The sequence below is a fragment of the Leptonychotes weddellii genome, chromosome 5 (assembly GCF_054177405.1).
Source record: "Leptonychotes weddellii isolate Sample4059 chromosome 5, ASM5417740v2, whole genome shotgun sequence".
NCBI classification, from domain to species: Eukaryota; Metazoa; Chordata; class Mammalia; order Carnivora; family Phocidae; genus Leptonychotes; species Leptonychotes weddellii.
The window spans coordinates 152,742,391-152,769,712 of record NC_138373.1 but is presented as its reverse complement, the minus strand read 5'-3'; the positions used below and the strand labels follow the sequence as shown (position 1 = coordinate 152,769,712).

Sequence of the window (27,322 nt, the reverse complement as noted above, 5' to 3'; positions counted from 1 at the left end):
TCTTTCTTTCTTTTTTTTTTAAGATTTTATTTATTTATTTGACAGAGAGAGACACAGCGAGAGAGGGAACACAAGCAGGCAGAGTGGGAGAGGGAGAAGCAGGCTTCCCGCGAAGAAGGGAGCCCGATGCGGGGCTCGATCCCAGGACCCTGGGATCATGACCTGAGCCGAAGGCAGACGCTTAACGACTGAGCCACCCAGGCGCTCCTGCAAGATGATTTCTAAAGGCTTTTCTAGCTCCAGGTGCCAGTGCAGTGTAGCAATTAATTCGTTTCCCAAGACCTAATGTTTAAATGCCAGAGGGGGACGGTAGAAAGTTGTGACTAAAAATGTTTGTTTTTGGTGAGACACCAGAAGGTTGTTTCTCTGGAAATGGATTCTTTTAAATTGTAATTAATGTCAGCAGTAGAACTCCCACTCAGATGGTTAGAATTCTGTGGGACTCAAAATAATGGATTTATTTTTATGTCTCCCTGGCACAACAATATTGTACATTGTGGTTATCTTCTCGGTATTTTGTGCCTTCTAATTTTATATAAGTGAACAGACGGTCCTGGAGGAAAAAAAAACACTGAGTATTTATGAAAGAGGAATTTAATTCAAATTCTAAAAAGTCATGTGCTTCTATAGCTTGGCATAAGACTCGCATATATAATAAATATTTTCCTTCAGGTAACAGCTGCTTATGAAAAGGAAAGCAGTCATCTGTGTGTTTGCTTGGTGAGGAGACAAATATAGCAAGTTCCCAATGTACAGAACAGCTATGTTCCAAATTTATCTTTAGCATTTTGAATACATTTTTTCATGGATATTAAGTTTATTTGTAGGTGCATACGGTCATACATTAATTAACAAGTTTAGGGCTTAGACTATGCCAGGCTGTATGCTGAGTTTCCAGACAAGTACACAAAAAACTATTTGACACATAAACTAGGTCCCATATTAATACCTTTTTTTATTTTTCAGTAATTTTTAGTATTATATTAGTAAATTCTCTTTAAAGTTTTAATTACGGGCGCCTGCGTGGCTCAGTCACTAAGCGTCTGCCTTCAGCTCCGGTCATGATCCCATGGTCCTGGGATCGAGCCCCGCATCGGGCTCTCTGCTCAAGCAGGAAGCCTGCTTCTCCCTCTCCCACTCCGCCTGCTTGTGTTCCCTCTCTCGCTGTCTCTCTCTGTGTCAAAAAATAAATAAAATCTTTTTTAAAAAATAAAGAAAATTAAAAAATAAAGTTTTAATTACAACAGTGATTAAGAGTGTGGTCTCTGGAGCCAACCTGCCAGTGTTCAAATACTAATTCTGCCACTTGCAAAGTGTAACTTTAGTAAAGTTACAAAACCTCTTAGTATCTTTCCTCATGTGTAAAATGGAGAAAATACCAGTACTTACCTCATCAGGTTGTTGTGAGGATTAAATGTTTGGGTTTTTTTTAATTATGTAATTCACATAATATAAAATTAAACATTTTGGTGAAGCGTATAGTTCAGGGACACCTGGCTGGCTCAATCCAAATGAGTTTGAGCCCCATGTTGGGTGTAGAGCTTACTAAAAAACAAAAACAAGCAAACAAACCCACAAAACTTTAAAGTGTACAGTTCAGCAGTACTTGGTACATTCATAATGTCTCATTCCAAAACATTTTGAGTGAATAAACAAAACGTAGTATATACACACAATCGAATATCACTCAGCCATAAAAAGGAATGAAGTACTGATATATGCTCTAAGGTGGATAAACCTTGAAAGCATTATGCTAAGTGAAAGAAGCCAGAAGCCACACACAAGAGGTCACATTTTGCATGATTGTTTTTATATGAAATTTCAGAATAGATACATCCATAGAGACAGAAAGCAGATTAGTGGTTGTTAGGGCTGAGTGGAGGGAAAGTGGAACGTGCCCGCTTTTCTTTTGAGGTGGTGAAAACATGTTGGAATTTGATAGAGGTTGTGGTTGCACAACATTGTGAATATGGCAAATGTCACTGAATGGTATACTTTTAAATGGTTAATTTATGTTTTGTGAATTCCACTTCAATTTAAAAATAATAATAATAAAGCCACTTGATCACTTAGATTGGCAAAAAAATTCTTAGGCAACCAAAGCCAGAGTCTGCTTAATCCTATGGGTTCCTGCTCTTTCTGGCTCCAGTGCATTTCCCTTACTTTCCTGTGAGCTCAGCTAAGCACTTAAAAGGTGTTTGTTATATATTATTTAGTATTTTATGTAACAGTACTAGGTATTTTGAAGCATGTTGTCTAGGACCCTATATTGCTGGAAATGGAAACCCTCATTTCACCCTTAAATTTTTTTTTTTTAAGATTTTATTTATTTACGGGGCACCTGGGTGGCTCAGTCATTAAGTGGCTGCCTTCAGCTCAGGTCGTGATCCCGGGGTCCTGGGATCGAGCCCCGCATCGGTCTCCCTGCTCGGCGGGAAGCCTCCTTCTCCCTCTCCCACTCCCCCTGCTTGTGTTCCTGCTCTCGCTATCTCTCTCTCTATCAAATAAATAAAATATTTTTAAAAAATATTTATTTAGAGAGAGAGCAAGAACATGAGCAGGGAGAGGAGTGGACAGGGAGGAAGCAAGAGGGGGACAGAATCTCAAGCAGACTCTACCCTGAATGGGGAGCCTGACAGGGCTCAATCTGAGGACCCTGAAATCATGAAACCTGATCTGACCTGAGCCCAAACCAAGAGTCAGATGCATAACTGACTGAGCCACCCAGGTGCCCCTACACAATACTTCTACATATAAACCTTTAATTTCATTAATAGTGATTGGAATGGGGAGGAGGCAATGCTGGGTTTTAAGTTTACCATCTTGATCCAGTCTTTCCAGTACTAATAAATTTTAAAAAGTTATTTAGTTTTACTGATTTGAACTTTATGCTAGTCCTTGAGGAGGTAATAGACCATCGAACTCTTTGTACTGACTATTCTTTTTATCTTGGCATACTATGTACTTCACTTGAAGATTTCAATGTAGGTAGGCAGTTTTTTCTACCTTAGGAAACTTCGGGTATATGTTTAAAGGTGGCAAGGAAGAGGGATGGAAATGGCCCAGTTGTTTGAAAAAGTAGTTTTCAGATAGGACTTTTCTGCCTGGAGATGCCCTATATATGCAATACCCCACATGGACATGTAGTACAAATGATGGGGAAAAAAATGCCACAGCCTTCATAACCCAGTAAGCATTCTCCAGCTTTCCAGTCCCCTTTTTTCTTGGAAATTGCCTGTAACATAAGCAAGGATGTGGAAGCATAGATCTGTAGACTGTAAGACTTTGTGGGTCCAGTGTTTCTTGAGACATCAAATATTACCTAGTCCTTAGAAAAGAACATTTATGTTGGAGTCATCAAAAAAGCATAAATAGGGTGCCTGGGTGGCTCAGTTGGTTAAGCAACTGCCTTCGGCTCAGGTCATGATCTTGGAGTCCCGGGATCGAGTCCCACATCGGGCTCCCTGCTCGGCAGGGAGTCTGCTTCTCCCTCTGATCCTCCTCCCTCTCGTGCTCTCTGTCTCTCATTCTCTCTCGCAAAATAAAATAAAATCTTTAAAAAAAAAAAACATAAATAACTGAAGGGTTAACTTGAATAAACATTTCATTAAGAATCTATGTTATGCAGGGGCGCCTGGGTGGCTCAGTTGGTTGGGCGACTGCCTTCGGCTCAGGTCATGATCCTGGAGTCCCGGGATCGAGTCCCATATCGGGCTCCTTGCTCAGCAGGGGGTCTGCTTCTCCCTCTGACCCTCCCCCCTCTCATGTGCTCTCTCTCTCTCATTCTCTCTCTCAAATAAATAAATAAAATCTTTAAAAAAAAAAAGAATATGTTATGCAAAGAGACAGTAAATATTCTTGCTGGTAGAGGAGACATAAGCAAGTGCTGTGGGAACACAGAGGAATGAACAACATAGAGGAATGTACCCCGATGGGCAGGGGGTGGTAACATTCCATCTGAGTTTTGAAGAATACTAATAGGACAACACAGTGTTCTCCCTTGTCAAGCAGGCTGACCTATTTTTTTTTAAATATTTTATTTATTTATTTGAGAGAAAGAGAGAGAGACAGAGAAACAGCATGAGAGGGGAGAGGGTCAGAGGGAGAAGCAGGCTCCCCGCTGAGCAGAGAGCCCGATGCGGGACTCGATCCCAGGAGTCCGGGATCATGACCTGAGCCGAAGGCAGTTGCTTAACCAACTGAGCCACCCAGGTGCCCCAGGCTGACCTATTTAAATAAATAAGAGACCTGGCAAATGTTTCTTATCTATAAGATTGACCTAATTTCCAGTTGTTATCATGATTAAAATATTATATGTAACTATTATTAGATTATTAGCCTAAAACTTGATCTTACGCCTGAGAATATACACCAGTGGGCCTCCATCTGGGTTGAGAACCGTAAACCCACTGGAAGATTTCATCCCAAACTAGATGCTTGTGGTTTTTATCTGTCATAGGATTTTTTTTTAAAGATTTTATTTATTTATTTATTTATTTATTTATTTATTTATTTATTTATTTAAGAGAGTGGGGGAACAGGCAGAGGGAGAGGGAGAAGCAGGCTCCCCACTGAGCAGGGACCTTGCCCCCACCGCTCAATGTGGGGTTCCATCCCAGAACCCTGGGATAATGACCTGAGCCAAAGGCAGATGCTTAACCAACTGAGCCCCCCAGGCGCCCCTATCTGTCATAGGATTTTATGAATGGAAAGACTAGTGTTGGCTTCCGTCCCCGATATTTTTTGTCATTGTGTTACCCTGGATGAATTTATAGAATATTGAGCCCAGATTGTCCCTATTTTACTTAAAACACAAGCAAACAAAACTATTTTATTTTTTTTTTAAAGATTTTATTTGACAGAGACACAGCGAGAGAGGGAACACAAGCAGGGGGAGTGGGAGAGGGAGAAGCAGGCTCTCCGTGGAGCAGGGAGCCTGATGCGGGGCTCGATCCCAGGACCCTGGGATCATGACCTGAGCTGAAGGCAGACGCTTAACGACTGAGCCACCCAGGCACCCCAAACAAAACTATTTTAACGAATAATATGATTTTTACACTTCTTTTACTTTGTGGTAAATATATTGATTAAGCAAAGAGAATAGAAGTATATACCTGTTTGATTACTGGATATTTTGGTTTGTGGGGTTATCAGAGAGAGCATAGGAGCAGCAACTGACCTATAAAAGGCTAAAAAATCCATTTATCTGCTATCTTTTACATTTGTCCTGGGTTGCAAACCCCTAAGTTTGTCCTCTCCAGGGACCCACTTCATTTTCTTTTTCAGTATGAGAAAAAGATTTCTTCTGGAAAATCAAATACTTCTGTTTAAGTATATAACTATAGAACTTGAGCAATAATAATCCCAATATTGTATATGTCTATTCACTGAAAATCTGATTTGACCCCTTGTTAATAATAAACTTTTGTTCACTTAAAAGTTGTGGCTTTTTGTTTTTGTGAAACTGTAATTGCTAAAGGCTTTTCAAACTTTTCAGGGAAGTGTGACAGCAATGACAGTATTTTTTCCCTTGGATACAGCTCGACTCCGACTTCAAGGTGAGTACCTTTTGTAGGCATCATATTCTCTTCATTTGGTGTCAGGAAGCAAACATATTTTTCTCATAAGTTCTAAGTTAACATAAGGATATCTGTTTTGTTAGCGATCTACCCTTGTCTGTTTCCACTGACTTTAAATACTGGTCATCATTGCTGTTTCCTAATTAACAGAGAGGCATTCATGGATGAGTTATAGTCTCAGCCACTCTCTGAGAGAACCTGAGTGGGTTTGCATTAATAATTTTGAATCATTACAATTCTTTCTAATAAACAATATAACTTTTTAAAAAAGATTTTATTTATTTATTTGACAGAGAGAGAAAGATCAAGCACAGCAGGAGGAGAGGCAGAGGGAGAGGGAGAAGCAGACGCCCGATGCAGGGCTGATCCCAGGACTCTGGGATCACGACCCGAGCCCAAGGCAGACACTTAACCGACTGAGCCACTCAGGCTCCCTGATTTTTTTTTTTTTTTTTTTTAAGTAATCTCTACATACAACGTGGGGCTTGAATTTACAAACCCGAGATCAAGAGTTGCGTGCTCTACCAACTAAGCCAGCCAGGTGCCCTCACAACATGACTTTTTTAAGGCACAGTGGGGAGAGTTTTTGCTGGGGATAGATCTTCTCAAAAGAGAACAAAGAATAGGAGACACGGTGGAGCCAAACACCCACAGTCACTGCTAAATTGGGCATGTAGTCCTAGTTTGCCTCTTTTGCATTATAGGACTAGGCAACTCTCTATAATTCCTGCCTGTTTTTTCCCCAGTATTTTTCAACTTAAAATTATAAACCTGTGCCAGAACTTACGTGAAAAGATAAGAATAGATTAGCTTTGAATAAACTAATTCCTATGTTAAAACCCTTCATGGCTATTATTATAAATTAATTTTAGAGTTTTGTGATAGGTTTTTTCATATGACTCAAAACCAAAAATATATAAAACAATGCACAGTACAGTGGAAAATCTTACTCTTATCTGCCCCTTTTCCCCTTTTCTGTCCTCTGTAGATAACATCTTTATTATTCCCTCAAATAGTCTTGCAGAGTTTCATTATGGAATAACAAGCAAATAAGAATATAGAAGTTTTCTCCCATCCTTCCACAAAAAGCATATTTGTCACACTGTTCTGTAGCTTACATTTTTCACTTAACAGCATATTTTGGATGCCTTACAAATCAGTGCTTTGGGAGCTTCTTCATCCTTCTAGCTGTAGAATGGTTCCATACTGTAGATGCACCAGAACCTGTTTCCCCTTCCCCTATTGTAGATTCTCAGGTGGTTTCTTCTCTCTCTCTCTTTTTTTTTTTTTTATTTTATTTATTACTTGAGAGAGAGACGGAGAGTGTGATCAGGGGGAGGAGCAGAGGGAGAGGGACAAGCGAACTCCACGCTGAGCGTGGATCCCCATGCAGGGCCTGATCCCACCACTCTAAGATCACAACCTGAGCCAAAACCAAGAGCTGGATGACCAACTGACTGAACCACCCAGGCACCCCTCTTCTCTTCTGTGGAATAGACTTGTTCATATGCTGCTTAGTTTCTGTAAGTTCTATGGGATAAATTCCCAGAAGTGAGATTGCTGGATCAAAGGGTAAGCCTGTTTGTAATTTTGATAGCTATGGCCAGATTGCCTTCTGTAGGAGTTTCCTATTCACCATCCCGAAAACCGTATAGATAACAATTTTAATTCTTAGGAAATTGTTCCATTTCTACATTTTTATGTTTTCAAAATACTCTCCAAATGTGGGTAGGAAATGTGAGGTTAATTGAGGTTTTGTGATTTTCAGTGAGAATGCCAAGAAAAGCAGAGTTCTCATCCTTTTTTTAGTTTTAAGTAAGTTCTAGGCCCAAGGTGGGTCTCAAACTCATGATCTTGAGATCAGGAGTCATGTATTCTACCAACTGAACCAGCCAGGCACCCCAGTTCTCATCCTTTTGAGACCTTTTATTTTTTAGATTAGGAAATAGAGCACAAGCCTAAAACTTTGAAACCTTGAGTTTTAATCCTGGCTCTGCTGCCAACTACATGTGTCCTTCACAGCTTTTGGTCTGGCCTCTCCACTAATAAGGAGATGGTAATTCATTTCCTCTTTACTTTATAAGATGTTAAGATAAAAATGAGAATATGTAACTTTGAAAAACAAAACAAAACAAAGCCTTATGAAATATAAGATTCCTGTCACATCTTTTGCTTTGGGAATTAGGTGTTGAATTAAAATGCTTAAAGGTTCATGAATAACAGATGAGACCCAAGGAATCCTCAGTTGGGAATTTAGCACACAGGAACAAGGAGGATTGGTTGAGTTCTGAGGCAAGTTAGGGAGCTCAAAGAACGGGGTGGGAGATTGCTCAGGTGAGGTAAATGGCATTTCAGTGAAACTTGTTGATGCTAAAGATAATAGTTCTCAAAGAATTTAGTTTAAACGTTTATTCTTTTATCTTACAGTTGATGAGAAAAGAAAGTCCAAAACTACACACATGGTGCTCCTCGAGATCATTAAGGAAGAAGGCCTGTGAGTACCACCTTGCCCATTTTGTTAGACAAAGCAGCCCGTTAGGAGATTGCTGGGCCTCTAGCACACCTGCACTCACTCTCTTTCCATTCTCGTAGACTTACAGTAGTTGTGAATCTGTAATTGCCTGACTTGTAAGTACATAATTGTTTTCATCTTTTAAAGTTTTGTAGTTGGCCATTTTGATTCTTGATCATAGAGTCTTCCATGAAACCAATGCTTTGTTTTATGTTTTATGGTTTTTTTACAGTGAGCTGAAGAAGCTGTTGTTTAGTTCATTCCTATCAGATGCATTCAGATTATGGGGTTTTTTTTTGACTTTTTATTTGGAAATAATTTCAAGTTCACAAAAAGTTGCAAAACTGAAAGCAGTACAAAGAATATCAGTATATGCTTTACCCAGATCCACCTATTATTAACACTTTTTTCCCATTTATTTTCCCAGTTGTTCTTATGTTCTCTCCCCGCTTTCTCTCTCCTTTCCCCTTCTGTCTTTATTACACACACACCACACAGACTTTTTTCAGAATTATTTAAGAATAAGTTATACACCATACATCAAAGCCTTTTACCCCATGATGTTGACATTTTTAAAGAATATAGCTCCCCTCCCCCCCTTTTTTAAAATAAAATGTTTCTCATTTTAAGTTTGCCTCATGTTTCTTTATGATTAGACTGAGGCTATGCATTCTTGACCAGAATAATGCATAGGTGATATTTTGTCCTTAGGATATGACATCTGGAGTCACGTATTGTCCCCCTGCCCTTCATTGGTTAATTATGATTTCTCAGATTCAGGTTAGCCACTGAATAATTTAATTTTTCCTCTCTCGCAACTATCAGCAGTCTATGAAGAGAAACTTTAGTAGCAGTATAGACTCAGAAATTCCTGGTTTTTCAGTGGTTTACAATTGATTACTATACTATATTATTTTGGTGTTGAAACTGTCACAGGTGGGAGCCCCTTCAGCCTGGTTCCTGTGCCCTAATAACATGCCGCCATCACTTCTTTTTTTTTTTTTTTTTTACACTTATTATGTCTATATTTACTTCATTTTCAAGTGTTGTTACCCTATAATAAAATGTGAATGATGCTATATTACCTAACAGCCATGAAGAAATTGTCTCTAATTTTACATAGTAATTTGCAGAAGGAAACCAAGGGGAGGAAACTAGTAAAATCAGTCATTGAAAGTGTGTTGTTTCTTTGGCATCATTAATGGTAGGAAAGATTTCTTGGTTTGGACAGCCTTTAGAATGTGAGATATATGTACAGTTTGGAGTATGTCGTAGTGTAGGAGTGGACTTTGAGAATATGTGAATGATGGTCAGCCTTTCCTAGGACTTTGCCCATTTCCACTAGCTTTTGTCCAGCATCTTTACATTGCTTATTGTGTTTTTCCTCTAGCCTGGCACCATATCGAGGGTGGTTTCCAGTTATCTCCAGTCTCTGCTGCTCCAATTTTGTCTATTTCTACACTTTTAATAGTCTCAAAGCAGTCTGGGTCAAAGGTCAACGTTCTACTACTGGAAAAGATCTAGTAGTTGGATTTGTTGCAGGTAACAAAGTTTTCTGAGTATAAAATTTTTTATATTTTAATATTTATCTTATGGTTCATATATCCCCTAAGAGGTTGTTTTAGCACAAAGTAATGCTACAAAGAATATAATTAATTTTCTGACTTGGCTCTCTGTGTGTATGTGTGTGTTTGGTAAAAACATATAACATATAATTTACCATTTTAACAATTTTTAAGTGTATGCTTTAATAGTAAGTTTATTTACATTATTGTGAAACAGATCTCCAGAACATTTTCATCTTATAAATGTGAAACTCTATAACCATTAGACAACAACTCCCCCTTACCCCCTTCTCCGACCCCATTCTTTATGTTTCTATAAATCTGACTACTTTAGATGACGTATATAACTGGAATCATACAGCATTTTTCTTTTTGTGACTGGCTCATTTCATTTAGCATAATGTTCTCAAGGTTCATTCATGTTCTAGGATGTAACAGGGTTTCTATTTTTTTTAAGGCTAAATAATATTTACTTGTATATATATACCACATTTTGTTTATCCATTCATCTATTGATGGACATTTAGGTTGTTTCTAACTCTTGGATACTGTGAATAGTTGCTGTTATAAACATGGGTTGTGCAAATATATCTCTTCAAGTCCCTGCTTTCAGTTCTTTTGGATATATACCCAGAAGTGAGATTGCAGGATCATATGTAGGGGGTTTTTTGTGTGTGTTTGTGTGTGTTTTGTTTTTTGTCTTTTTTTATTTCATGAGGAACCACCATACTGTTTTCCACAGCAGTTATGCCATTTTATAATCCCACCAGCAGGGGTTTTAAATTCTCCACATCCTTACCAGCTCTTGTTACTTTCTGGGTGTTTTTTGTTTGTTTGTTTTTTGAAAAGGAATTCTATTTATTCACATATAATGTATTACTTGTTTCAGAGGCACAGGTCTGTGATTCATCAGTCTTACACAATTCACAGCTCTCACCATAGCACATGCCCTCCCCAATGTCCATCACCCAGCCACCCCATCCCTGCCACCCCACCCCACCCCCCCCACTCCAGCAACCCTCAGTTTGTTTCCTGAGATTAAGAGTGTCTTATAGTTTGTCTCCCTCTCTGGTTTTGTCTTGTTTCATTTTTCCCTCCCTTCCCTATGATCCTCTGCCTTGTTTCTCAAATTCTGCATATCAGTGAGATCATATGATAATTGTCTTTCTCTGATTGACTTATTTCACTTAGCATAATACCCTGTAGTTCCATCCACGTTGTTGCAATGGCAAGATTTCATTTTTTGATGGCTGCATAATATTCCATTGTATATATATACCACATCTTCTTTATCCATTCATCTGTTGATGGACATCTAGGCTCTTTCCAAAGTTTGGCTGTTGTGGACATTGCTGCTATAAACATTGGGGTGCATGTGCCCCTTGGGATCACTACATTTGTATCTTTGGGGTAAATACCCAGTAGTGCAATTGCTGGGTCGTAGGGTAGCTCTATTTTCAACTTTTTGAGGAACCGCCATACTGTTTTCCAGAGGGGCTGTGCCAGCTTGCATTAGGGTTCCTTTCTGGGTGTTTTTGCTTTGATAATAGCCATCCCAATCATAGTGTGAGGTGATATTTCACTGTGGTTTGATTTGCATTCCTCTGATGAGTAGTGATGTTGAGCATCTTTTCATATGCTTTATTGGCCGTTTGTATATCATCTTTGGAGAAATGTCTGTTCAAGTCCTTTTCCCATTTTTTAATAGAGTTATTTGATATTTGATTGTTGAGCTGTAGGTATTTTTTATATATTCTGGATATTATTAGCCCCTTATGATATATATGATTTGCAAGTATGTTCTCCCATTCTCTGTTGCCTTTTACTCTGTTGATTATGTTCTTTGTTGCTGAAAAATTTTAAGTTTGATATTTGTCCCATTTGTCTATTTTTGCTTTTCTGTCTATGCTTTTGGTGTCACATCCAAGAAGTCATTGCTATGTCTAATGTCACGAAAACATTTTCTGCTTTGTTTTCTTCTAGGAGTTTTATACTTTTAGGTCTTACATTTGGGTCTTTAATCCATTTAGAATAATTTTTTTAATCTTTAATTTAGAATAAATTTTTGTATGTGGTGTAAGATACAGGTCCAACTTCATTCTTTTTTGTGTGTGGATATCCAGTTTTCCTAATACCATTTGATGAGATTGTCCTTTCCCCATTGAGTGGTCCTGATACCCTTGTGGAAGATCATTGACCATATACACAAAAAGGTTTATTTCTGAGCTGACTTGGCTTCTTGTCTTTTTAATCCAGAGAAGATAGTTTTATCCCTGTTTAGCAGTGTTCCAGAATTTATGGAAATTGAAGTCTCTCTCTTTTTTTAAAAAAAGATTTTATTTATTTATTTACAGAGAGAGAGAGCGTGCAATCAGGGGGTGCGGAGGGGCAGAGGGAGAGAGAGAATCCCAAGCAGACTCCATGCTGAGCAGGGAGCCTGACACAGGGCTTGATCTCACGACCTGAGATCATGACCTGAGCCAAAATCAAGAGTCAGACACTTAACCAACCGAGCCACCCAGGTGCCCCAAGTCTCTTTAAAAAGAAAAAGATTACAATACCTTCCCTGCTTGCTTTCCATGATTTTTATTTTACTCTTTTTTTTAATTGAGTAAACTCTACCCCCAACGTGGGGCTCAAACTCATGACCCCAAGATCAAGAGTCACATGCTCTACTGACTGAACCAGTCAGATGCCCCCCATGATTTATTTTTTGACTGAGGTCTACATGAGATGTTTAACATGAACGGGACTGACTACATAATTTGCAAGGTTTAGTACAAAATGAAAATGCAGGACTCCTTGTTCACAATTTATTAGCATTTCAAGACAGTTGGCAATGAGATTAAACCAGGCACAAGTTGGGTTGCACACCCATGAAGCCCACCATGAGTGTGAAAACAAATATGACAAAGATATTTTAGCACACAGCCCAGTGTAGTTAGTATCATAATGGTTAACGCTTTAGAGGTTCATAGGAAGAAGAGAGATCACTTTTAGCTGGGAGGGATCTGCTTATAGAAAGCCGTGGCTCTTGAACTGGGCAGGATTAGTAACTTTTGTAGATGAGTGGTGACAGTTTTCTGATGGAGAGAATGGTAGGGAATTGAGGAAATACAGGACCATGTTTAGAACAGTGAGCTCTCTAATTTAGTTAGTAAGTGAAGTGAGCACAAGAACATGAGCAATAAGGTTGGAGAAGTAAACAGGAGCCAGATTTTAGAAGACTTTGGATCCTTGTCATCTGAGATTTTAAAAGCTCTAGGGAGCCATTAACCTGATATTATGAATATTTAGTTACTGTCTGTGTCTCCTTAGTGGAATGTGAGCTCCATAAGAGCAAGTATCTTAAATATATGTATGTTTAATATATATATTTATATAATATATATTTATATGTATATTTAAGATAATAATATGTAGATATATAGATAATATATAGATAAAAATATGGGTATTTTATATATATGGCTATATATATATACACACACACATACACACAGATACAGAACACATATATATGTTACAATTAAATGTATTTTTATATGTAGTGTATCTTATATATAATTATATGTAAGATTACATATATACATATATGTGTTAATGCATACATATATATATATCATACCTCTTCTTTTTTTTTTTAAAGAATTTATTTATTTGAGAGAGAGAATGAGAGAGAGAGAGAGCACACATGAGAGGGGGGAGGGTCAAAGGGAGTAGCAGACTCCCTGCTGAGTAGGGAGCCCGATGTGGGACTTGATCCCGGGACTCCAGGATCATGACCTGAGCCGAAGGCAGTCGCTCAACCAACTGAGCCACCCAGGCACCCTATCATACCTCTTCTTAGGGAGTATATATACATGTTTCCTCCTACTACTATGACTATATTCCCAGTAAGAACAATTCCTAACATGTGCTCAATAAATATTTGCTGGGTGAACAAAATATTTGTTAAATTAGTCAGAGTTTTACTAAAGAGATGGAAAGAAAGTAGATATATTTCCTATTTTTTTGTGTGTATCCATTTTAGTCTGTAACTAAATTAATTAATTTTTTTTTAATTTTTTTTTTTTTTTAGATTTTATTTATTTATTCATGAGAGACAGGGAGAGAGAGAGAGAGAGAGAGGCAGAAGTGGGCTCCCTGCTAAGCAGGGAGCCCGATGCGGGACTCGATCCCAGGACCCTGGGATCATGACCTGAGCCGAAAGCAGACGCTTAACCATCTGAGCCACCCAGGCACCCTAATTTATTTATTTTTAAAGATTTTATCTATCTATTTGAGAGAGAGAGACAGAGCCAGAGAGCACAAGCTTGGGGAATGGCAGGGGGAGAGGAAGAAGCTAAGCAGGGAGCCCAACTCGGAGCGTGATCCCAGGCCCCCAGGATCATGACCTGAGCCAAAGGCAGATGCTTAACTGACTGAGCCACACAGGGACCCCTAAATTAATTGATTTAACTGTTGTACTTTTAGTGTTCTATTTTGTGGAATCACTTTTTGGTATATTTGAAAAATTAGTACTTTGGGAGCCACACAATTGAATAATATAAATGTCCATTTGAAATTTAAATGAGTTAATTGAAAAGTAGTTACCAGTCCAAGAGTATTCACGCCCCACAAGTTTTCCTCTTTACCAGTATGAGGCCACTGATGTGTTTTGGCTTGGTCTCTGAGCTTTTCTTCTGCTTAATACTCTCATTTTGGTCTTAGGTTGATTTAGATCTAATTAACTTTCACCTGTAACCTTTTTATTTTATTTTATTTTATTTTTATTTTTTTTAAATATTTTATTTATTTATTTGACAGAGACAGAGACAGCGAGAGCAGGAACACAAGCAGGGGGAGTGGGAGAGGGAGAAGCAGGCTTCCCGCCAAGCAGGGAGCCCGATGTGGGGACTCGATCCCAGGACCCTGGGATCATGACCTGAGCCGAAGGCAGTCGCTCAACCAACTGAGCCACCCAGGCGCCCTATTTTATTTTTTTAAAAAGATTTTTATTTACTTGACAGAGAGAGACACGGCAAGAGAGGAAACACAAGCAGGGGGAGTGGAGAGGGAGAAGCAGGCTTTCCGCAGAGCAGGGAGCCTGATTTGGGGCTCGATCCCGGGACCCTGGGATCATGACTTGAGCCGAAGGCAGACACTTAACGACTGAGCCACCCAGGCGCCCCCGCCAACCATTTTTTTAATTGAGTTATAATTGATGTATAACATTATATTAGTTTCAGGTGTACAACATAATGATTTGATATTTGTATATATTGCAAAATGATAGTTAATATCCATCACCACACAGTTAAATTTTTTTTTCCTTGTGGTGAGAACTTTTTTTTTTAAGATTTTATTTTTAAGTGATCTCTACCCCCAGTATGGGGCTCGAACCCACAACCCTGGAGATCAAGAGTCACATGCTCCGCCAACTGAACCAGCCAGGCACTCCTGTGGTGAGAACTTTTAAGATCTACTCTCTTAGCAACTTTCAAATACATAGTACAATATTATTAACTATAGTCACCATGCTGTTCATTACATCCCCATGACTTATTTATTTTATAAGTGAAAGTGTGTACGTTTTGACTACCCACCAGGCCAACTTTTACATAGAGTATAACACACAGGATTTTATTCTCTGAGGAAATGAATAAAGATTTGTAAGTAACTCAGGATAGAAATCCAGGAGTCATCATAGCGAGTGCTCTCTCACCCACCACAATCGTTTGGTCATCAAGAACCATCAGTCTCAGGGATGCCTGACTGGCTCAGTCAGTAGAGCATGTGACATTTAGTCTCGGGGTTGAGTGTTTGAGTCCTATGTTGGGCATAGAGATTACTTAAAATAAAAAAAAGAACCATCATCAGTCTGTCTCCTAAGTATCTCTAGAATCCATTCCTTCTTTTCCATATCCATAGCCATTTCTGTTGTTGCGTCTGAAGTCTTCCTTTTTTTTTTTTTTTAAGATTTTATTTATTTATGTTGACAGAGAGAGACACAGCGAGAGAGGCAACACAAGCAGGGGGAGTGGGAGAGGGAGAAGCAGGCTCCCCGCTGAGCAGGGAGCCCGATGCAGGGCTCTATCCCAGGCCCCTGAGATCATGACCTGAGCCGAAGGCAGCTGCTTAACGACTGAGCCACCCAGGCGCCCCTGAAGTCTTCCTTACTTACCTACTTTGCATAATCCTGCCTAGCTAACCTTTCTGGAAGAATAGTTTTCTAACAGTGTCATAACTCAAAGAATTCAAGTTTGAGATTTGTTCACTTGGGAAAAAAATCAGAATAGATTCAAGGATATCCTGTACAGAAGGAACCTTCTTTTTTACATAATTGCAACAAATACCTGAGACCAAGTATTTGTAAAATTTTAATTTTAATATATTTTAGATTACTATAGTTTTATGTATTGACATTTAAAAGTTTATCACTCACTGTCAAGGACTAACTCAATAACTTTCCATGAAACTACTAATTCATGAAATATATGACAAAATCTTTTTAAATTTTATTTATTTATTTATTTTTATTAACATATAATGTATTATTTGTTTCAGGGGTACAGGTCTGTGATTCATCAGTCTTACACAACACACAGTGCTCACCATAACACATACCCTCCCCAATGTCCATCCCCCAGCCACCCCATCCCTCCACCCACCTCCCCTCTAGCAACCCTCAGTACGAAATCTTTTTTAATTGTTCAAAGCTGTTTATTTGCTGACATCTGACATTCCATTCTCCACCAGGTACACAACACCCTTGTTATTCTTTCTCTCATTGTGCTCTGCTTTTTTCCTTTCTAACTCTTACACATCTATAATCACAGTAGATTCCCCTATACATAACACAGCTAGACTGGTATGGTAGGGCAGTTAGTTTTTAAAAGTCAGTTGACATAGGGAGTATCATAAATAGCCTACTTACCTCGTATTTTATTTTAACTTAAGATGTATAAATATATACGTTTTCATTTTCTTCAATACATGGTGAAGGCTTATTGGTTCACTGATAGGAGTTTTATGCCTTTTCTTGTACATACCCCATACCTATAAAGTTTTGCCTACCGTAACAGATTCAAAACTGATATAAGCAGGTTTGAGAAAAGACATATCATTCTCATTCACTTACACTCTGAAGTGTTTTCTGGAGTATGTGAAAGAAAGGTGCAATGGGTCTGTGTCAGTTATGAGCCTCATCTGTTATATGTCTTATCAGAGAGATGGTGGGGAACTGCTGTTCTGAAACCCAAATCTAATAATGTTATCTCCAGCTTCAAACCCCTTGATGTCTGCCACTTGCATGTAGGATAAAGTCATGGTCCCTACAGCATAAAAGGCCCCCACCGTATACAGGATAAGAGCCCAACATACAAGATCTGCTGTGATACTGCTTACCTCTAGCTTGATCTCTACTGTTCCCATCCTCTCCTGGAAAACTGTGATTCCTTGAATGTACCAAGCCATTTAATGACTCCATCCTTCTACAGCTACTGTTGTCTGTCTGATACACAGTAACGACCCCACCTGCTGCCCCAAAGGATTATCCAGCTCACAATCAAAATGTGGATTGTATAACAGTTGAGAGACCCTTGGTCAAATGTATTTTATGGTCCTTTATAATTCTGAGATTCTCTGATTATAGGGTCTCTTTTTCTGAAAGTAAGGAATTCTTTGGGAATTACTTTTGTGAGTTTTAAATTTCTCCTCATAACATGTTTTCATATCTTAATACCTATGCATTCTTAGAATTAGAACCACTTTTTCTTTTCCTGCTGTGAGCCTTGTCATGTATTAAAATCACTGTAGAAATGAGTTTCATTGTCTCCAAGGAGAACTAGGAACAGTATAATTGTTATTCAAATTCTGCTTGAAACTTAGAAACTTATTACTTACTGTATTTTCATAGGAAAAAAGCTCATATAGCTTGATACCTTGGGAAGGGATTTGGGAACAGAATCTCACAGAAAATTTAAATGAAGAAGATACTTGCCATTTTTATGAAATTGGGATTTTTACCCATAACTGTTTTTGAATGCCAGTGGTGTTATTGTTGACAGTTCATATTCCTTTCCTGCCCTCCAGTCTTAAATCTGGTAAGGCAGGTTTGTTCCTGTTGTGTATCAAGTTGCATTCCTTCATAGGGAGCCAAGTGGTTAGATTTATGACCTTGATCTGCCCTTTTCTTGTATCAGTGGTCATTGCACTTATTTCCCAGAAGTGCATACACAATTAGCATACTTCCTTTTTGTTTTCTCTCCTTAACAGACTCACTGCTAATAAAACTATTTTGTTTTCAAGATTTCAGAAGTAAACAGCTGTGTTCCAATTATTCCTTGAATCAGTGAATAATTTCAATGTGTGTGTTCAGTTATTGTTCATCTCTTAATTTTGCTTCTGTTTTCTTGTAAATGATTTTTTACAAAGAAAAACGAAAGTGGAATCATTTGCATTGAAAGAAAAACAATTTCTTGTCATTAAGTAGGTAAAATATTAGTATCCCCATCTTAGAAGTGAAGTAACAACCACAGCTTAGAACTGAACAAACTTTCTACGTGGGCTTATAAATAAGCAGACAACTTTATCCTTCAGCCATATCCATCATGCGTTAGTCAAGTTGGAATCTCTCATCATGACTGTTTGTAGCTTGTTTTTCTTCCGTGGAATGCTGTCCTTTACTTCAGTAAAGTTTTGGATCCTCAAATATTTTGAGTGTCTTTTCCCAGAACTCATAAAATTATAGTGATTAAAAAATACCTCTCCATCTATTTTGGCTTAGAGGATGAACAAAGTACTTGAACTTCTCAGATAAAAAGCTTCAAAATACAAATGTTTTCACAAGGACTTTATATTCTCTTCTTTAAATGATACAGTGCATTTTTATACTGGAGATTGTCCTAAGAATCCTCTCAGTCTTTCAGCTCAAAACAAAGATATATATGAAAGCAGAATTTTATTTTTTTAAAAATTTTTTTAAAGGACTCTCTCTCTTTTTTTTTTTTTTTTAGATTTTATTTATTTATTAGAGAGAGAGAGATAGCGAGAGCAGGAACACAAGCAGGGGGAGTGGGAGAGGGAGAAGCGGGCTTCCCACCGAGCAGGGAGCCCGATGTCAGGCTGGATCCCGGGACCCTGGGATCATGACCTGAGCCAAAGGCAGATGCTTAAAAACTGAGCCACTCAGGCGCCCCGAAAGCAGAATTTTAAATGATGATTAAATCTTAAATCTAGGCTGGATTGCCTCCGATGTGTTTTGTGGGTAATTACCTCTTGAATAGAGCATGAAAGGAATTTTGATTTCTGAAGAGTTTGTTTAATAGACAACACATTTCATTTGTTTAAAAAGGTTTTTACACTTTGCCTATCTACATTATCTACAGAAGCCTGTGATCTCTGTTTCTGAGCTCTCCTGTCTTCATCTGAAAAAAAAAATGCAATAGACTGCTCAGTAGTACTTTCTAGTCTCATTTTTCTTGCTGTTGATTTTTCTGTCAAGTGATGTGTGCATTGCATTCAATAGGAACACATTATAAAGTCTGGGCAAGTAGGCATGTATTGATATTCTTCTATCTTGACCTCTTGAGCACTGGCACTTTTTTAAAAATGAGACTAGCAAGAATCTCTAGGTAAGGCTTTTTCAGATTATGATCAATGCCTTAAGTGACAATGCATGAGTATAGTGAGTCATAACTAAAGATGACTCCTTGTGTGTTATGTGACTCTAAAAATATAATGAATACAGCTCATAAAATTTTTGATAATGTCTTTTATTTTGAGAAAAGTGTTCTCATAATGCTCTTAAGAAAGAGATAACAAATTATCTTACTTCAGCAACTATATACAACAGATGAAAAAATAGGATTTTAATCTCTTGGCTGTTTCATCGAGCTTGTCTTTGGTTGGACTTGTGTTTTCTGAATGGTGTGTTTTGAGAGTCCTTAAATCAAAACATTGTTTCTCCTGTTGTGTGACTTTTAGTAAAAGATTTCTCTTCCTTAGGATTATGCCTCTTGGTTCTTCAGAGCCTGGCTAGAGCTAGATAGCTTGGAATGTGTGGTTGTTTACTGAGTTTGTTCATTGGTTTATTCAATATTTATTTAACAAATATTTATAGAGTATATACTATGTGTCAGGCACTTTGTTACAACTCTATCTGGTATTTTTTTTTAATCATTCCAGGACTGATGAGGAATATTTTAATATCTCAAGATGGTGTTAACTTGGGATCATGTGTTTTCAAAACAGAAGCACCTGGCTCATTGTATTGTTCCACTCTGAGGCAACATTGGGGGACCAACATCCCCATCCTTAAGCTTGTAAGGATCATGATGCTTGCGAAGCTGTTTCAGGTGTTTTGTGATGGTTCATAACTACTGCTTGCTGCCTGCCTATCCTAATTCCTTAAGTGATGAGGAACTCTTCTGTGAGCCTCTAGTTCCTGGTGAAGCTCTTTCAAATGTCACCACTTTCTCCCACTTGTCACCCATTGTACCAAATCCATGCTCACTTAAAACCATGTAAGCTACTTACGTGAGAGTTGCAAATTATGTGTTTTATTAGATATTGTCATGGACTTAGCATGTGATCAGTAAGCCTTATTTAAAACTGTCATTTTAAAAACGTACTTAGAATTAGATCAAAATTGCTACTTTGGATGCTATATAAATTGACAAACAGATCATTTCCTGTTATGTAAGTGTGGAAAGGTACTGCTGCCAGCCATTTTGCTCTCAGCAAGGCTTCTGAATTGCTTCTAACAGTGGTGGCTTGTGTTGTACCCTGTCACAGAGAGACACCTTCCCTCAGGTCTCCCAGTAGGTCAGTGGCAGAAGTATAAATGAAACATTGGTATGTAGCTTTAACGTAAGACAGCAAAGCTTGCAAGGTTACATTTTGCTTTCCCCTTGTCTCTTCTTTCTTTTTAAAGGAGTGGTGAATGTGTTGCTAACAACTCCACTCTGGGTGGTAAACACCAGACTGAAGCTGCAAGGGGCAAAATTTAGGAATGAAGACATCGTACCAACCAACTACAAAGGTATTATTGGTAAGTGTTTGTTGAATGAGTTCCTATTTAAGGAGTTTCTTTTCTCTCTGTGTCTGGAATTTATTGCCACGATAATGCTTCATATCAGATAGCCTCAAATCTCCACAGGTAACGGTAAGCCTTTGTTTAGCTCATGTGTCTATGGATTGACAGGGATTTGACTCATCTAGGCTGGGATCAGCCTACACATATTCTTCTCTTGATGATGGCAAAAGCACAAGAGGACACATCCAATTGTAAAAGCCCCTGTTCGCATCTTGTTTGCTAATGTCCTCTTGGCCAAACCCAATGTCAGGACGTAGAGAAGTATGCTGTAGTGTTGGTGGGAGGGGTCAATATTTCTAAAGAATAATCTACACTGTTTCTTTTAGTGTTGTCTTTGGATATAGTTATTAATATCTGATGACTTTGAGTTTAATAATACTACGTTGCCTGGTTCTCCTTTCCCATGTATCCGTCTTTATAATGAAAATAGTGATTTTCTTTTAAGTCGTATCCTAAATAATGGATCCCAGGGTACTGTCTGTTGTCCTGGACTTTGCTGTGAAACACGTGGGCTATAAGTTCACAATTCTCTGTAAGACAGAGTTCTCAGTCGTGGTGGTGGTGATTACTTAGGAAAACCTGACGTTCTAATACCAGATTGTCAGGAAGAGTTGCCTGTGATTTAAGTTGGTCTGTCAATAACATGGTGACTGTCAGTGTCTGATGATTATCAAAAAGTAGTTAACTGATGAACTTGCCCCTAGACTATCATTGCAAGAAGGAAATTTTAATAGAACCAGTATGATTTGTGTTCTGGATACATTTGAACAAAATTCACATTGTGTTCTCCGGTTAGGGGACTGTAATCAAAAGTCCTTGATTTCTTGCTTAGATGCTTTTCACCAGATCATTCGAGATGAAGGAATCTTGGCTTTATGGAATGGCACATTTCCTTCCTTGCTGTTGGTCTTCAATCCTGCCATCCAGTTCATGTTCTATGAAGGTTTAAAAAGGCAGCTTCTAAAGAAACGAGCGAAGGTAATCCCTGATTTTGAAAGCAGCAGATAATAATCCCTGACACTCTCTTTTTTGGATTGATGTGGTTTGCTGTTTCTTTGCTTTCCAGCTTTCTTCTCTGGATGTGTTCATCATTGGTGCAATATCCAAAGCGATTGCTACCACCGTCACCTATCCTATGCAGACGATACAGTCAATTCTGAGGGTGAGTGCTGGGCTTCTCCCTCCATTTAGTCAAACAACATTCTGAAGTACATGGTTTCTCTGTTTAAAGCAATGTTAATAAAGCAATAAAGTTGTCAGTTGGTAGGCTATACCATTTTTCCATTTGTTTGATAATTGCTCAGCAGGCTGGCTCTCAGCTGGTTTCCTATTTGGTTTGGAACAAAGTTTACATTTGTAATTTCTTAGGTAACATAGTGTCTCAGAAAACCCCAATGTGGGAGGAGGTTCTTTAATGACTTTAGGAATGTATAAGCTTGTTTCCTTCTCATTTAAGTAGACTTGCTTAGGTTAATCATACAAAATCAGAAGTTGATTTGTTTAGTTCATTCAGGAGGAATTAATGATTTAGTTTTTCTGAAGTACTTTCAAATTTCTGGGTTTTTGTATTCAGTTATTTATTCATTCATCAAAATATTTATTAAGCACCCACTCTCTGTGAGGAGTGGGTATACATGGTGGGTAAAAATAATAATCCCTGTCCTGGGGCGCCTGGGTGGCTCAGTTGGTTAAGCGACTGCCTTCGGCTCAGGTCATGATCCTGGAGTCCCGGGATCGAGTCCCACGTCGGGCTCCCTGCTCGGCGGGGAGTCTGCTTCTCCCTCTGACCCTCTCATGCTCTATCTCATTCTCTGTCTCAAATAAATTAAAAAAAAAAAAATAAATAATAATAATAATAATAATCCCTGTCCTCATGGAGGTAACAGGAAAGAATAAAATGGTAAATAAGCAAAATAAATAGTTAATTATAAGTTGAGAAAAGAGCTATCAAGGAGGTGAACTGCATTCTGTGATTTGGTAGAGAGGGGCATGTTGCGGATCTTCTTAGACAGGGTGATTAAGGATTGGGCTCCTCTGAGGAGACATATATAAATATCAAGACTTAAAGGAAGATAAGGACCCAACCGTCAAAGAGCATTCTAGGTAGAGGGAACATGATGTGCTAAGAGCTTGGTGATGACTGAGAACTGAACAGAGGCCACTCTGGCTGGAGAGTGGCTCAAGATGAGATTGGAAAAGTAGCAAGGAAGGCTATAGATGAGGATTCTAGATTTTATTCTCACTTGAGTGGGAAGCCTTTGAAGGGCTTTAAACTGGGAGCAGTGTGATCTGATTTACAATTCAAGAAATTCCTGTGGCTGTTGTGTGGCGAATTGGTCCTAGGGTTAAGAGATAAGGGTGGGAGGGCAATCAGGTAGGAGGCCATTTCCATAGTACAGGTGAGAGGTGATGGTGCCCTACACTAAGGTGGTAGCAGTGGAGAGGAGAGATAAGACATGGACAGATTCATGATCTACTTTGCAGAAAAAATTCAAAGTATTTATTGATAGATAAAATGGCGGTGATGGTGAAAAGAAAATTTTTTTTTAAGATTTTATTTATTTATTTGTCAGAGAGCGAGCGAGCACAAGCAGGGGGAGTGGCAGGCAGAGGGAGAAGCAGGCTCTCCGCTGAGCAGGGAGCCCAACGTGGGGCTCGATCCCCGGGCCCTGGATCATGACCTGAGCTGAAGGCAGACACTTAACCCGCTGAACCACCCAGGCGTCCCAAAAATATTTCAGTTCAAAAAATGTATTACCTTCTGTTAAAAGTGTTTCTACTGATGTGCTATTTTTAAATTGGTACTTAATATAAGGGAATTCAGCGTCTAAATAAGTGTATTTTGATACTTTTATAATGTAAACATATAATGTGAAGAGCTTAGATTGTAGTGGTTCTAACTGATTAGTTTATAAGAACTTTCTAAAGGACTAGAGGGTAAGCCATACCATCAATATCTAAATCTTCATTGTGGGCATGTTTGTTTTCTTTTGAGGGAGTATTTTCCCCATAATTCTCTGAAGTAAAAATTCATGCTTGCTTCATTGAAAAATATTTATTTATTTATTTATTTTATTTATTTGAGAAGAGAGAGCAGAGAGAATGGCAGAGGGGGAGAGATAGGGAGAGAGAATCTGAAGCAGAACTCTACGCTGAGCACAGAGCCTGACGTGGGGCTCGATCCCATGACCTGAACTGAAACCAAGAGTCGAACACCCAACCAACTGAGCCACCCAGGCGCCCCGAAAAATATTTCTTATTTTCATTTATTTCAGTGAAAAAGAGAAAATTCATGAGATCTGCATACTCGGATATTTTTATTACTGTATACTATAAGACATTACTCCAACATAATTTCCTCCGCAGGTGGAAATTGATCTGTTTTTCTTCTTCCCCAGTTTGGACGTCACAGACTAAACCCCGAAAACAGAACCCTGGGGAGTCTTCGGAATGTTCTCTATCTTCTTCACCAACGAGTAAAGTGAGCTTTGTAGATGCTTCACATTCTGTCCTTTCAGCAGCCATCTCTGCCAGGGAGTGTCTGGATCTGCTTAACTTGTACCACTGCCTTGGCAGCAGCAGCCTAGAAACCGCTCCTTGCACACTGTGCTCAGACATTTCTCATTTTAGGGGCTTAGTGCAATATGGCAGCATTTGGGGAAGTTACGGAAAAACTCCAGGTCTTTATTCTTTGTGACTTAGAAATATCCAGAACTCCTTCAGAGAGGGAAGCCTGCTATCATCTAATGCAGAGACTGTTCTGCCTTTAGCAGTGCTGCCGTCAGTGGCTTAGCCTGCGACCTCTCTCAGAGATAGAAATGAACAGCTATTGGAGCGCAGTAGTCATAGTGAGAAAGGGAGGGGGCAGTAGGAAGAGTAACAATAATTATTGTAATGATGACAGCAGTGCTGATGAGTGCTTTGTGGTAGACACTGAGCTCCGTACCTCAAACGGGTAACCTCGCTTAATCCTGACAGCGGCCCTGTGAAGCAGGTCCTTTTATCGTTTCCCTGTATCATTCCATTTAGAGAATCTCAGGGGCTTCAAATAAGTCAGGGGCCTCCTTTGAAGCAAAAGCTGCCATAATTTTATAACTGTTCCTAGATATAAGATACTTTGAAAGTAAATAAATTTACTATAAAAACAATATGCTTGGGATAAAAAAAATCAAAGATAAAGAATTGGTATAAAGTTGAAACTAAATGCTCACCATACCAAGTATTGGCAAGAATGTGGAGCAACCAGAACTTTCCTGTGCTGCTGGTGGGAAAATAAAATGGTCCGACCATTTTGGAAAGTTTGGTATTTTCTTCAAAAGTTAAACATACAACTATCATAGGACCTCACGTTTCCTCTCAAGTTATGTACTCAAGAGAAATGAAATATGTCTGTGCAAAAACTTGTACACACATATTAATAGCAGTTTTATTTGTAAGAGTCAAAAACCGGAAACAACACAAATGTCCCATCATTGAGTGAGTAGACACACAAGTTACTATCTATCTACACAGTGGAATACTGCTCATTAGAAAGGACTTACTAATACATACAACCACATGGGTGGATTTCAAAATAATTATGCCGTGTGAAAGAAGTCAGACAAAAAAGAATTCATACCATATGATTCCACTTATATAAAATTTAGAAAATGCAAATACAGTATTCCCCCCTCATCCACAGTGTCCCTTCCCATGGTTTCAGGGATCCACAGTCAACCACGGTCTGGAAGCAGATGATCCTCCTTCTCACTTACCGTCAGAAGGTCAATAGGACCTAACGCCAAGTCACAATATCTGCATCATTCACCTCACTGCATCTCAATACATAGATATAAGAGAGAGAGGGAGAGACCACATTCCTGTAACTTTTATTACAGTATATTGTTATTCTATTTTATTATTAGCTATTGTTGTTAATCTCTTACTGTGCCTAATTTATAAGTTAGACTTTATGACAGGTGTGTGTGTATAGGAAAAAAATAGGGGGTTCAGTACTAACCTCAGTTTCAGGCATCCACCGAGGGTCTTGGAACATCTTCCCTCGGGGATAAGTGGTAGCTATGATAGCCTGCTTCTTCGATCCAGGAGTTGACTTTTATGAAGAAAACCTTTTATTTTTTTTTTCAAACCTCTTTTCTTTTAGGCGTTTTGGAATCATGGGACTCTACAAAGGCCTTGAAGCCAAACTGCTACAGACAGTCCTCACTGCTGCTCTCATGTTCCTGGTTTATGAGAAACTGACGGCTGCTACCTTCACAGTTATGGGGCTGAAGAGTGCCCGCAAGCACTGAGACGCCTCACACTGCAAAGTGCAAAAAGATGCTCAAGATGGGGGGTTCCTTCTGTGTGAAGGGAAGTGATTCTCTTTTTATTCTTGCTGTGTGCACCATGAATTTTACCCTCATTAGCTGGAAAAGCGTCTAAGGGTAAACATGGAATATAGCCAGCTGGACCTGTCCACAACTTAATTTTTATGATGGTTGGTTGTGAATTTTGTGGGGGAGGTTAGTCTAATGGTCGTACAAAAAAAAACCATTATTGAAAACCTGAAGATGGAAGTTTGTGGGTGTTTATTGTTTTTCTTAAGGTGAATGGACTATTGCTCACATGTGTAATCTTTTCCAGTTAAAATCTTTCTTAAATTTACCAGCTGTTCTTTTCCTCTGATTCTGGGGACACATTTAATACCATATAATTCTCCTCGTATACTTTTGTATGTTTTAATCTTGGTATTTTCCTCACTAAAAATATTATGATTGTTCCACAGGCATGACTTGAACTTCTTTCCTCCTGCTTAAGGAAAGGTGTCTCCTTTAGTACATGAGCTATTTATTTTGTGGGAGAAATGAAAATGATTAATCCCAAATGATTCTCTTATAAACTATTTATGAACATCACTTATTCATTAGTGTTTGACATAATTAAAAATATTTATTTTGAATCAGCCCTTTCATTACAAAAGGCTTGAAGTTTTTATGTTCATCCATACAAGCCCCATCAAGTCGAGTCCCAATAAACTGTCAACACAGAAGACATTTTAAAAAGATGCCTTTATTCAGGTACCACATTGGGTTTACAACTAGCTCGTAAAAATCATAGAAAAGCGGGCGCCTGGGTGGCTCAGTTGGTTAAGCGACTGCCTTCGGCTCAGATCAAGATCCTGGAGTCCCAGGATCGAGTCCCGCATCGGGCTCCCTGCTCGGCAGGGAGTCTGCTTCTCCCTCTGACCCTCCTCCCTCTCACGCTGTCTCTCATTGTCTCTCTCTCAAATAAATAAATAAAATCTTAAAAAAAAAAAAAATCATAGAAAAGGGAGAAGGAGCAGGTACCCTGTTTAGGCTCTGGAATATTCTCTCCCTTTACAAAGTCCTGGTGGAGGCTATCTCTTTTGAGTATAAACATCTGATTGAGGTTATTTCTATTTGGAAACATTTCTTATAGTCCTACTATTCAAAGTGTATGCATCAATCAGCAGCATTGACATCACCTGGGAGCTTGTTGGGCACGCGGTCCCAGACCTTCTGAATCATAGTCTGAAGTTTAACAAGATCCCCGGGTGATTCATACTCACATTAAAGTCTGAGAG

The 27,322-nt window shown here is 38.7% G+C and overlaps 1 protein-coding gene across 1 annotated transcript in view; it reads left to right on the top strand.

Moving 5' to 3' along the window:
* Positions 1 to 26,767, top strand: part of SLC25A17 (solute carrier family 25 member 17) — a 43,038-nt gene extending 16,271 nt beyond the window's left edge. The window contains exons 2-9 of the mRNA XM_006729911.3: positions 5,498 to 5,558; positions 8,007 to 8,073; positions 9,482 to 9,633; positions 20,575 to 20,691; positions 21,569 to 21,714; positions 21,803 to 21,898; positions 24,135 to 24,217; positions 25,880 to 26,767. Coding sequence (XP_006729974.1) covers positions 5,498 to 5,558; positions 8,007 to 8,073; positions 9,482 to 9,633; positions 20,575 to 20,691; positions 21,569 to 21,714; positions 21,803 to 21,898; positions 24,135 to 24,217; positions 25,880 to 26,027 — 870 coding nt within the window. The 3' untranslated portion in view covers positions 26,028 to 26,767. The remainder of the gene's footprint in view (positions 1 to 5,497; positions 5,559 to 8,006; positions 8,074 to 9,481; positions 9,634 to 20,574; positions 20,692 to 21,568; positions 21,715 to 21,802; positions 21,899 to 24,134; positions 24,218 to 25,879) is intronic.
* Positions 26,768 to 27,322: the final 555 nt, after the last annotated feature.